The following is a 13,622-nucleotide window of genomic DNA, read 5'->3' on the forward strand; positions in this document are numbered from 1 at the left end:
GCTGAATGAAAACAAGTTCAGGCCCGTTCTCTGGGGGTTGTTTAAAGGCATTCTGGGAAACATAGGAAATCACTAACTTAAGTAGAAGTAGACAAGGCAGTTTGAGGGAAAGTGGATACACCAAAAAAGTAGATTAAAACACTTGATCACAAAATAACTCCTGGAATATGTTGAACTTCAGATTGATCATAAAAGTGTTACGAACACAGGTGGGACCCAAAACGCAGGACACGGACAGGGTGGTGTTGTAAGGAAAGGTTTTATTGTAAGGGAGGATCTGGATGAGGGGCTGATGGCAGGGAACGGGAATCCGGTGGCTGCAAGGGGGAGTGATGGTGAGGAGGAGTGGGGCTTGGCGTGAGCGTGGGATGAGGGGAAGCGTGGCAGGCGGGGGGAGCTTGGAGGCTAGGAGGTTGCTAGCAGGCAGGCAGGGAGACAAGCAGGAAGACAGGCAGGCGGGTGAGGATCCTGGGACACAAGAGAGACTGGTTAGTAACAGGAAACACAAAGAGACAAAGTCACTAGGAGTTTAAACTAGATTGGCCTTGAAGCGTAACTACCACTGTGGTTGAAACAACAATCTGGCGAAGAATGGTTGAAGAGCCGGGGCAGATATACTGCAGGCAGGTGACCTGATGAGAGGCAGGTGAGCAGACTGGGAGAGGCGATGAGCCGAGTGCAGACAGGTGTGCAGGACGAGCAGAGCCGGGAGCCAGGAGAACGAGGAAGGGAGACCACGCCCACGCCAATACACACACAAACAAAACATAGACAGAGAGACAGGGGAGCACTGGGAACACAGGGAATGGGAAACACAAGGAAACACTAGGGAATCTTCTGGGGGTAACAAAAAGAGTCTCTGATATTTTTCCTTTTGGGGCCTGAAAGGCAACAATTTGGTACAGTGGCTCTGTACTGAAACCTTCAACATCCAACCAGCCAATGCATTGGATTTTGACTAATCAATGCATAGAGGTGTAAGGACCATGGCATACAAGGGTTGAAATCCCTTAAATGACTCCTTTTGTGGAAAAAATCTCTTCTTTGTCACATTGTATCCCATTGCTGATGTGTATTTATCCTTTTTAACAACAGGAAATGCATTCCTACAAACTGTGAACAGCTTGCCACTGCAACACTTTAGTTATCACTTTGACACACCCATCCATCCACCCACACACACACACACACACACACACACGCACACAGAAGATGTGTGAGTCGCATGTGAATGCATCAAGCAAACAGATGTCTGTGACACCGTGCTAATGAATTCACACAAGCGAGAGAGAAAAAAGAAAAGCAGAGAGGAAACAAGTGGTGAAACAAAGAATGATTACGGAGAGATGCGGAAATTATACAGAAATTCTGATTACTCCTTTCAGCTCATCAAGAAGTACAACAAGCATTTTGAATCCCTGGATCAATTGCACAAGTCCTGGTGAAGTATAAGAAGCCGAACTATAAGCACAAATACCCACTGAACTCAAACAAGTTCATGTTCAAGTTAAAGTTCACTTATTTATATAGCCCTTTATCACAAGCAGGTCTCAAAGGACTTACAGAGAATTCACCTAGATAGATCTAACTGATAAACAATCAATCGTAGAACAGAAGTGGAAGAAACCACAAGACACATAAACCTCAAATCGAAGGCAGTGACCCGTAATTTGGCAAGATTGTCAGTGGTATTAGAGTAGATCTGGATCACTGAGCGGGTCAGGCTAACAATAATGACAATAATAGCGATACTGTGATGCCACAGGACTGGAACTAAGTCCACCGTAGTCGAGTCCAAGTCAATTCAAGTCCTATTCGAGACGAAAATAGGCCATAAACAGTGTAAATGTCTTTCCATATGCAGTTTCTTAAGGATGAACAGAGATGTAGATCTATCTGCATCAGCTCTCAACCCTTCAACATCTAACCAATGCCTTGGATTTTGACTAATCAATGATGATGATGATAATACTTTATTGTCAGATCCAGTCTGAAATTTTTCTTGCATCACAACAGCTCCATTTGCAACATCACAAAAAAGACAAAAATTAAGACAGGACACAAAGATACATACATTCAACATATCATTACAATCACAAAAGACAATATTCAAGGCCCTTCAACGTACATTTGATCTGGGATTAAGCTCTATATTTAATTTTAGGATTGACTGGTGTACTAACCCTATTAAATCGTGGAACCCTATATCTCCGATTTGATGGTAACAGTTTGTATTCGCTGTTCATCCGCTGTTCAATGCATAGAGAGATGCATAGGTTTGTTATTATTGATCTCTTTTACCTCTGCTGCTGCTCCCATCTGCCCCTCTACCCTGAGAAACTTGCAAATGATGGGCATAAACTCAAACCACTAATCCCTTAAAATAACCGTACATTTATACCAATTTACATGAATTCACCCCTTAAGTCAGGCAAAATCCCTTTAAAATTAGTTAAGGGAGTTATTAATGGAAGAGACTCCATCAAAACCCCCTTAAACACCTCCTTAATTTTTCACTGCTTACTTGCGAATATAATGAAAAATTCAGAGAGACAGGAACTTTACATTAGTAAGTCATTAATAACCCTGTAAACCATGCACAAAAGGCATACAAAAAAACCTTTGATTAGGCTACTATTGTCTCCATGAATCAATAGAATAGATCCCTTAAAAACCCATGATACTAGCCATTATTGATGTTATGATTATGTAAGTTAGTAGAGAGGAAGTTTCAAACATCCAAAACAATAGCTATCTTTTCGGTTCAATCTCAGAGCGATTTTTTGGATGCAGAGACAACAATAAAACCAATTTCAACCAATCAAATTAAAGTTCTAAGGAAAAAGGGGCGGGGCAATTCTGTAGCTCGCTGCAGTGATGCGTCATGATTCGTGCTGAGGAACTGATTAAAGATATCGTTGGAGAGTGAATTCTTGAGCAACAAGAATACCAGTGACTGAATGGTTTACTTTGCCAGGTGCTGAGATCCCTGGCTTTCAAAAACTCACTTTCTGGCCCGTACTCTCTCCACACGCACACACACACACACACACACACACCTACTTGCACATTCAACTGCTCAGCGATGGAGAACGGTGCTACCAGTGAGCAGCTACGACGCCTAAAAACTGTCCTAGATTACTTCATGCCCCTTTCATCCAGGATTAATGAATAAACACAATGCCTAGTCAAAGGAACGAGATTACACTATAGACAAAGAGAATATACTTCAATGTGTGATTCAATTTCATGACGAACCGAACGTTTTTGCCACCGCCCTGCTTTCTTCAGCGATAAGCAACTATTGAGCAATTTCACAAGAATCAAGCGTGATTTACTTCTGCTTGCGTTTATCTGATAATAACAGCATGTGGGTCACTGTTATCTGAACGCAACACCCACATCTGTGTCAAAATGGCTTTGTAGAAAGATGTAAAAATCACATATTCAACGACAGAAAACTTCATTGTGCAATATCTCGTCATTACAGTATTATATCAAAGTTTGAAGAAGAAGATTTAGTAATATCAAACTACACAAACGCGTCACTAAACTCATTAGATAGATAAAAGTGATGCTTTTATTGCCACGTACAAAAGTCTCGAATCATAAAGAATCACAGCAACTCCTTGTTTTACTCGAGGAGGGAGAGCTGCAGTCACGTATTGTTTTTTATGGATTTGTGGCAGACAAAGACAAGGAAGCCCGAGGAGAAAGATTAAACATTACACATGCTGGGAAAACCTATTGCTTGAGCCTGTTGGCACACTTCCAGCTGTGACCCGACCAGCTCCTGGTGTTTGTGCGATGTGTGTGTGTCCACGAATGTGTGTGTGTGTGTGTGTGTGTGTGTGTACGTGTGTAAATATTGCAGCAGCTAGGAAACTCCAGGACAAGTCTGAGTTGATTGCGTAGTCATTAATGTTGTGGGATATTACCCAGTCAAGAGTCCATCACACACTTTATAGACCTCACAGATTACACAGGAATACTGCAATTTACCTCTGACGCACAAGAATGAAAAAACTTTAACTTTAACTTTAACATCTTGATATTTTGTGCAAAAGTCAGATTTCTAAAATTATTTCTATATAAGACAAAACAAAGCTGTGGATGATGTCCATATGCACAGGAAAAAAAAGAAAACAAGACATGCTGCTTAAAAGTCTATTTATGTATCTATGATTGTATGTATGTGCATTTTTATCTTTTTGCACAGTATATAAAATATGCAAATGAATGTAAAATGGTTTGGTGAGTAAACATCTAAATATAGCTGATAACCTCTAGGATAAATTATACTTTCATGCCAGCATGCATGCGCTGGCATGAAAGTTCGCTTCAATTACTTCAGAATGTGATAACCTTTTTTTACGATGATGACTCCTTAGTGTTTACTGCGATCGTAAACCATTTTCTTTGCTGATAATTAAAGAGATTGCTTCCTTGAAGGAAATGCATTCTTTAGTTTTTGACAGGAAAAAGAGGCTGTTCTTGGCACTAACAATAGCAATGCTAATAATAAAAAGGTGTGTCGGCTACTGAAACGTGAGCATTGCCAGAAACTGTTCATCTGATGTGACACGCTCCACGTTTTGGCCCATGTGCGGCACAGGTGAACGGATTTTTTAAATTCTAACCCGAACACGATTCACATTTCTGCTGGAGCTGGTTTTTCTTTCTCACAACATGAATCATGTATTTGCGTGTGCATCTGATGCTGCATCTAGTGACTTCAGAGCCTTGTTCTTCTACATCAAATCAAGCAAGATGTATTTCTATTTCTGTTTGCTGCAGATCTTCTCACACTCTAACTCTGTTACTTTCACATGATTTTCTGCTGGAGCTGGTTTGTTCTTTCTCACAAAATAAATCTATATCTGTATGACATGCATACACACACACACAAATATGCATGTAAAGAACTTATTCTCATGTAGGCCTCTATAACTCCTGAGAAGTACCATCCACACCAAACCACAGTTCAGCTGTCTGTGTTTGTACTTGCAGTCAGAAGTTAGCCAACACATGCAGGTGACACACGTGCTGACTACTGTCCTCTCTCATGTATGAAATGTGCCGCCCCAGGACTTGACCTCTCCTCCAATTCCGAAGAAAGAGGAAGTAAAAGGTGGGAGAGAGAGAGAAAGAGAGGTGTGAAGCATAGCTCACACAACCAGACAGACAAGGTGACTGATTATGACTTGAGTGGACATTTCTCATGTATGAAATATGGGACAGGTTTACTGACATACAAGGAATTGATGACTGACACACTCCTGCCACTCCCCTTTTACAGTAACTCAGGTGGATAGGACAGGCCACGTGGAGCAGCGTCATCAAACCCTGATGGAGTGAAGAAGTTATTAAAGAATGTGTTGACAGTTCACATACTTGGAAAACTTTGATGAATGTCCAGCTTTCTTCCCTGATGCATGAGAGGCTCCAATAAAATTGATGTTTCTGCACATCTTTGTCTGCCTCGTCTCAGCAAAACAGCCAAATAGTTGCTGCGTCAAACTGTGAATCTCTGTACATAAATAAATACCTACCTACATATATACCGGTATATACATATACATATACATAACGGTAAAAAGGTAAGGCAAGTCAAATTTGAGTTATATAGCACATTTCATACACAGGGAAAATTCAATGTGTTTCACATAAAACACAAAAAATACATAAAATCACATAAGAAAGAAAGAAAGAACGAAAATTAAAATAGGTAAGGATAATAAAAAATAAATAAATAAATAATCTGTTCATAAAGGTGCATTTTTCACAAATTAGGGTACTTTCTGACAGCAAAACGAACATATTTTAGTTTTATTTGAAGTTACGCTTTTGCCACTTTAAGGCAGAAAATATACATTTTCTGACAAAAAGTATATTTTTGTCACCTGGGATACAAAATTGCAACTTTAGATAAAGGTAACAAGGGTCTAAAAATGGACTAATGCCTCATGCCACGCCTAGCGACAAGCATCTGTATGTACCTCATTTTCATGTACACTTGTTATTCTATTTGATACACACTTGAATTGTATGGAATAGATGGTGATGAGGAGGAGGAGGAGGATGTTGGAGATGGGATGACGTTGAGGATGAGGATAATGATTATAATAATGCTGATGATTGGTGGAGTGAGAGCTACAGTTCTCCCTGGTGAATGGATGAATAGATGCTGCCCTCTAATGTGAGCCTGCAGACTGCTGCAGCTCTCACAGCTCATTTACCTGTTTACACTGCTGTGGTGTGTGATCAGTACGTCACAATGTTGGCTTTACTTCAGTTCCCATTGAAGTCTCCATCAACTCAGTTATATGCTAAGTGAACCTGACAGGATGTTTTTTTTTTTTTTTACTGCACTGTTTCTTTCACTATTCATACTCATATCCCACCTAGGCTATAATCCAACAGCAGAGCGCTGACCGTCAGTGGCAGAGCACCAGGGGAATTCTGGGTAGGATCTCTACAGAGCATGCATGACCACTGAAAGCTCTGCGTTTAGCAACAATGGCAGCTTTTGTGTAAAGACTAAAACCCGGATGTTAACCAGAAAAAAAGAGAGGTGGGGGGAAGAGAAAAAGAGAGATACATCTAGGTTTTCTGTCAGTTTCACATGGTTATGAGTAGGTTTTACAAACACAGTCACCACTGGACTTTGGTATCAGAGAGAACTGGAAATCCATGGCGTTTGCTGCCAGAATGATGATGTCAATGTCACGTGACTTGAGTTTTTTTTTATTTTCAGGGTGTTTTAGCTGTCATTGCCTGCTGGATATTTGTTTGTTTTTTGCTAGGCAAAGCTGACACCAAGTCAAACATCAGTAGCAGCTTTTACAACGTGACATAACCGGGGACTATGGTGAGTAAAAGTCCAAATCAAAGGTACTTTTGAAATTAAAATCCTATATTCATTAAAACTAAGAACCGTATATGGCTGTTTTTCACAGCTGTTTCAAGTTTTCTGATGAGTGATGTTTCCAAACTTCAGTAAAAGTCACATGTGAAAACCCACATGTGAACTCAAAGAACATGTGCTTTTTGGACACATATTGGTTTTCCTATGTGAATATATGAAATTTCCCATTGATATTTTGCCCTGTGAATTGTCTCTTTGCATGTGAAATTAAGTTTTCACATGTACATGTGGAAAAAACAAAATTTTATATCTAAAGTAAAAACTGTCCAGAAATCACATGTGCTTTGAATTTACATGTGGGTTTTCACATGACTTTTTTATAAAGGTATGTCTAAAGAGTGTCAGTTGCAGTGTTGTGTACATATTTCATAATTAAGGACAGGAGAGGAGATGTGTAACATTCATACTTCAAACTATTTGGATTCATTAAAATTGTTCATAACAGACTAAGGCCAAGATCACATAGGATGCTTTTTTTTTTTTTTTTTTTTTTAATGTACCTTCATCTTTGTTTTTCTGTTATTTTCCATTATCCGTTATTTTTAGAGCCTGTGCTTTCATTTGAGCATGAGAAAATAAAAGTGTCCTATCTGCTCATGGCCTTAAACTACTTAGTTCTCCATCTGAAAACTTCATATTTGGTGAAACTTTCTGTTCATTCATTCATTCGCATTGAGTTTATTTGAATGTTGTGCCTCTCTGTGCGCTCTGTGCTCCAGAGCGGAGGTTACGATGTGGATCTGTTTGTGGAGCGACCGGACGGTGATGTGTTGTGCACCATCTGCAGGTCGGTGCTCAGGTGTCCCGTCAGAGCCACCTGCAGCCACGTCTTCTGCAAGAGCTGCATCCTGGAGTGGATTAAGAGGTAGGTCTGCTGCACATCACCACAAAAAAAACTAAAAAATGAAACTAAATATTATTCTAATGGTTTATCAAATGTTGTGAGGCACTTAAAGGTTCTATAAGTAGCATTTTAACATCAATAAATCATTACCATATTAGTATATAATTACCGTAAACAAACAAGAGAAGCGTGTCAGCCTCTAGTGGCCTCTGCATTTTTCATTGTTTCTCCACCTGGTGGATCTGGAGGGAAATCTGCTGGATCGCTTTACGGCACAAAACAGGAAGAGGTTCTGTTCTTCCAGAGCAAACGGAGCTAAAGCTTTCAGAGTTTCAGGCAACAGTAGATGGTGGAAGAAGAGAAAAATGGATGGGATGGCGATGGAAAAATCACTTCAAACATGTTTATCCTCTTTACTAAAGACAAAGAGAAGGTTTATGGGAAATGTGGTCTTACAGTAATTTTGAGAAACACTAGCACTAACAAAACCCCTGTTGTGAGATCGAGGCTACGAATCATGGTCTCATTGTTATACCACAATTAATTTGACAGTGATATATTGATTATTTAACAATACAAATAGCCATGAAATGTCACTTGGAATCAAGTCATTAACAAATAAAATTCTGTTTGATTTTTGACACATTCAAATGTAACGTGTTGTGATTGCCGTGTGCAGACAGGAGACGTGTCCCTGCTGCAGGAGGCCCATCAGCACCAGCCTCCTGGTCGTCATGTGTAAGCTGAACAAAGCCATCAGTCGCCTGAAGGTAAAGGTGAGTCAGCAGCAGACCTCATGCTATTACAAGTGATCTCAGATAGTCAGCAACACAAGTGTATTTAAAGTAATAATCTGTGACATTTTCATATATGTAAATGTCTGTTTTGCTACTCTCTTTCACCAACTGATGTAACTCAACTGTGATTCAACTTATACTCAGTTCATGAAAGCTTTTACATTGGTCTTTGCCAGCAAAAAATCCTCTGGCACACAGGATGTGATGCGTTTTACGTTCACAGTTTGTTTAATAAAAATAGAAGAAGAACTGAGTAGTTAGAATGAGCACCGATAGCCACCATGGCTGAACAGACAAAGAAAAGAGCGCCACCTACAGAAACTCAAACTGCATCAACTGCTTAGCAGCAAAAAATCGCCAAATGTGGATTACCATTTTAAGAAATATATGAAAATAGAGAAAATCTAAGCCTTGGATGTAAACCGACTGTAAGGTATTTTCAGCAGATGAGCAGTTAAATATCTTCATCCTTCTTCTTCATGGTCACTGTATTTCATTGACTTCACAACACACATGATCTGGACTGTGGAATAATTACATTCACTGTGCCAATGGATTTACATCTCATAACAAGGCCTGTCTAATGAACCGTACTGCTAGAAATCAGTAACTCAATGCACACATTCTCTCTTCCTCCTTTTCTCTTCCTCTCCTTTAACACACACACACACACACACATACACACACACACCTCATTATCCGACTCACTTCCCTGTGATTTCATTTTCTGCATCAGGACTTTTTAAATGTATTTCCCCCGTTTCCCATTTTATACATTTTGTTGTTGTTCTATTTTTTCCACTATGTTCTGTTGTCACTATGTTATGAAATTCATTTGAGTCTTTGCTTTCCATTTTTCCAGTTCGTTTTGTTTGTTTTCAGGTGAGCATTTTTTGTCCTTTGGGGTTTTTATATATACCTGCAAATTATACGTAATATTTTGTTTCTGGTTGTTTTTTTGTGCTGTTTTTTTATCATTGCACTTTATCACTGTGTTTTCATCCCTTCATCTATGATTTATTACTGCAAATAACCCAAAGCTGAAACTAAACCTCATGGCTAGCCCACAACCTCATTACATATTTATTTTTTATTGGCTAGTCACTTTCCTGGCAAGTTCAACTAATCTCAAACTTTCTCCCCAATTCAAAAATTGCATGAAAAACCTTCAATTCAGGAGATTTCTATTTGCAGTAACCCTGAGATAAATGAATCGTGTCTTTCTGTAAACTCAAACCATGAAGGAGATTGATTTTTTTTTTAGGCACAGGAGCTCATTGCCCCTGTCTCATAAATCACCTTATCTCTGTTAAATGAAGCCATTTCCCTGAGATGATGGATGACAGTCATTTGGTCTCTCCTCTAAACTTTCTCAATGTTTTTCTTTATCTCGCCTCCTTCATCTTGTTTCTCTTTCCTTCAACCTATTTTTCGCCCCTTCTCTATAACTTTTGTCAGCATTGAGGCACAGCATAGGATTTCAGTAGTATAATAACAAAAAATTGGTAACTATAATCTGATCTATTCTACTTTTCTTGCATCCTTTTTACTGTTTGCTGCTGCAATACCTCAGCTTCAGTTTCTCAGTTTAACGTATTTTATTTTAACTTCCCACTAGTTCCTTGTTTTGTTGATTTTGAGTGACATCTGTGGTGCTAAGCGTTCATTCCTGTGGAGTTTCTGCACTGCACTTCCCAGAGATCACCTGTCAATCAAATAGTGTGACGTCTTTTTCCTTGGATTTTCTGTGGATGAAGTTTGAGTTTCTTTTCTTTCTGTTCAGCCAAGGTGGCTATCGCTGCTCATGCAGTTCTTCTTCTACGTATTCCAAACAAATGTAAATGTACTGCTGGAAATGTGAAATGCTTCACTTCCTGTGCTTCAGAGGATTTTTCCCAAGAAAGATCTACCAGACTTTGGATGTTTAGAACAGTAAAAGCTTTCATGAACTGGATATATTTTGAACTACTGTTATATTATATCAAACAACAATAGCAAAACGGACATTTATTTATATGAAAATGTCACAGATTATTACTTTAAATGGTCCCACTTTATTTGGATAGTGCAATGCTGATACTCAATTTACTATCAGGTGACTATATGTGTCACTATAAAGTATATTTTCAGGTGATACTCATAATTGTGTGAAAAGCAGTCTATAGATATTTAGTGGCTGGGTTAGGGTATATCAGAGGGTTAGGGTTAATGTTAGAAATAGGGTCAGGATTAGGGTTAGTCTAAGGTCAGGGTTAGGTTTATATAGTCTATAGAGATGCAGCAAATAGGCAAGTGACACTGTGTTGAACATCTACTTTTTGTCACCTGATAATTGAGTGTCAAAATTGTCCGTGTTACCCTTTAACGACTGAGTTTGAGTAATCCAGTGGATTACGTTACCAAATTTTAAGCAGGTAATCAGTAATCAGTAACGGATGACATTTTGAACGCAACCTTCCTGAACCCGCCCCGTTCCTCCCCTCTGACAGTGTCAGAACGCAGGCTGCTCAGCCACCTTCCCTCTGTCTGGAGAGTTTCTCCACCGCTCCTCCTGCCTCTTCCAGAAGCTTCCTGCCCCCAGCGGGTCTCCAGACTCCAGCTGCAGGTCCAGGTCCAGGCCCAGGCCCAGGCCCGGCTCCGTCCCCTGGGCCGTGGGGCGCCGCTCGGCCCGGCCCGCCGGACGCAGCACTACTGCTACAGGTCAGCTGGAGGAGTGAACCATAAGATCTGAATGTTCATGAACTGTCAACTCCTCCTCACTCTCCCTCCTCTTCTGCCTCTTTCTGTCTTTCTATTCTGTCTGTTTGTGTTTGTTGGTTCCTTCCTACCTTATATCCTACCCTCTTTTATTTCTTCTTGCTTTACTTCCATTCCTTCCTTCCTTCCTTCCTTCCTTCCTTCCCTCCCTCTTTCCTCCCTTCCTCCTTCCTTCACTCCCACCCTTTCTTTCTTTCTTTGCTCATCCCTTCCTCCTTCCATTTCTTCCATTCCTTCCTCCCTCCATTAATTTGATTGTTCCTTTGTTCGTTCATTCACAGATTCATTTGCTCGTTCATTTCTTCCTTCCTTTCTCCCTTCTGTCCTTCCTTCATCACTCTCTCCCTCCCTCCTTCATTCCTTAGTTCCTACCCTCTTTCCATTCTTCCTTCCTTTCTTCCTTCCTTCCTCTGTGCCCCCTTCATTCCTTCCTTCCTTCCTACCCTCCATCCATCCCCTTCTACCTCCTCTCTTTCCTTCCTCCCTCCCTTCTTTTATTCCTCCCTCCATGCAATTAAAGATTGGATGGCCCATAACTTTCTCCAACTCAGATAAAACTAAAAGGTTAATGAAAGTGGCCCTGATCATAAAACTGGAATAATCGTCTTGGTCCTCTGTTCGCCAGCATCAAGTCTGATTTTTTTTTTTAAAGTTTTCTTCTGCTCTCATTTGTAATTTGATAATTATGTTAAACCATTGAACACACGCCTTTTTCTTCCCATTGTAAAACATTGACAAAATAATGCCCTGTGCTATCTTTTCAAGATTTGGAAAGATTCATTTATTCTTTTTTCTCCTCCTGTCTTGTAATGTCTTGTTCACATGCCTCAGTAAAGCCACCATTGGTAAATTACAGTTAATCAAAAATGTCTCACAAAAATCCCACACAGGGCTCATAGTAGTCCTGCATTGGCCTGTTCATTTCCAGATAGATTTTTAGATCCTATAATCATTTATAAGGCATTAAACGGTCTGGTTCCTTCACATATCAGTGAGTTATTGACTCCCCACAAAACTGCGAGGTCGCTTCGGTGTTCAGACCTGGTTCAGACCAAGAGCTTTTTGCTGTCCAGGTTTAAATCAATCGGGACTGTGTGTTTTGCAATAGCCTGAGATCACCAAACACTGTTGAGTGTCTCCAAACTCATCTTTTTACATTAGCTTTCTGTTGATGTTATTGTCTGTCATGTCAAAGTTTCTTTTAGATGTCCTTTTGTTTCATGAAGCACTTTGCAACCCCGTTTTTGAAAGTTGCTACATAAATGAAGATTATTTTACTTCCTACATTCCTTCTCCCTTCCCTCTCACCCATCCTTCCATCCTCCTTCCCTTCTTCCACCAGACAGCTGAAGCAGCAGGTGGCGGTCCGGATGCAGAGACACCGGACCGCTGCCATCGCTCTCCACAGGAAGATGAACAAACTGCAGCGTGCCATGAGCTTCCTGAAAAGACAGGCGGCGCTCATCCACTCCAGCCTGGAGGTGGCAGACAGTCAGGAGGTGGATGGCTCACAGAGAGTTTAAGAGAGCGCAGGATAGATCGTAGTAAAAGCAACAGATTTTTGAGTCCTGCACTGAGGTAAAATATTGATCAAGGCTGCATGAGATTATAGTTTTATGGGAAAGATGAAGATGATGGAGCAGTGGAGGGATGAAGGAGAAAAGTAAACAACAGCGCAGGGGGGGAATCCAAAGGGATGAGCATCTAAGCTTCATCAAAGATTCATCGATGTGTTATGAGATCGTTGTTTTTCCAGTTTGAGAGCAGGTTTGTGAATGTGAGAGGGAGATGCCATGAGGAGGCTGTGGGCTGAATGTATAATTGGATGCAGGAACTGGAACAAGGTTTCATTAAAGATTCATGAACATGTCAGGATTGCAGTTTTTGTATAAGCATGTAAGAAATGTGAGATTTGTGGAGGATATACTGTATGTTTTCTGTGTGCAGCTGTCTTCTGAAGGTTTTATATTTCAGTTTGTGGATGCCTGACATTTGGCAGAATAAAACTGATGATTAAGACCCCAGCGCTTTTCTTCCTTTTATTTAATAACTTCCATCTTCTATGTTTTAAGTATGCTGGTCAAAGTGGCATTGAACTGTAAACAATCGAAGCAGCAAATAAATACATAATCTCATAAGAATCATTCACATGTAAACATTGGCAAAAGGAATCACTTGTAGTCGTGTGTCGTCATGTAATGTACAGTATCCTGTTGTGTACACTTGACAGCGTCTCGCTCTGGCTGTGCCACACCATCAAGTTTACATTCTCTCCTGGATGGTTAATGAGCAAACC

General features: G+C 40.2%; 1 protein-coding gene across 1 annotated transcript; it reads left to right on the top strand.

Moving 5' to 3' along the window:
* The first annotated feature begins 368 nt into the window (after positions 1–368).
* On the top strand, positions 369–12,849 carry rnf151 (ring finger protein 151). Its single transcript, XM_071911827.2, has 5 exons — positions 369–488; positions 7,648–7,793; positions 8,452–8,548; positions 11,059–11,282; positions 12,669–12,849. The coding sequence occupies exons 1-5, from the start codon at positions 369–371 to the stop codon at positions 12,847–12,849; spliced, it is 768 nt and encodes a 255-aa protein (XP_071767928.2).
* The last annotated feature ends 773 nt before the right edge of the window (positions 12,850–13,622 follow it).

Source organism: Centroberyx gerrardi, chromosome 20 (assembly GCF_048128805.1).
Source record: "Centroberyx gerrardi isolate f3 chromosome 20, fCenGer3.hap1.cur.20231027, whole genome shotgun sequence".
Taxonomy (NCBI): domain Eukaryota; kingdom Metazoa; phylum Chordata; class Actinopteri; order Beryciformes; family Berycidae; genus Centroberyx; species Centroberyx gerrardi.

Coding starts and splice junctions, on each gene's coding strand:
- rnf151 (XM_071911827.2), top strand. CDS start 369: ATGAGGGGAAGCGTGGCAGGCGGGGGGAGCTTGGAGGCTAGGAGGTTG. Junction 7,794..8,451: donor ATCCTGGAGTGGATTAAGAG/GTAGGTCTGCTG, acceptor TGCCGTGTGCAG/ACAGGAGACGTGTCCCTGCT. Junction 8,549..11,058: donor TCAGTCGCCTGAAGGTAAAG/GTGAGTCAGCAG, acceptor CCCCTCTGACAG/TGTCAGAACGCAGGCTGCTC.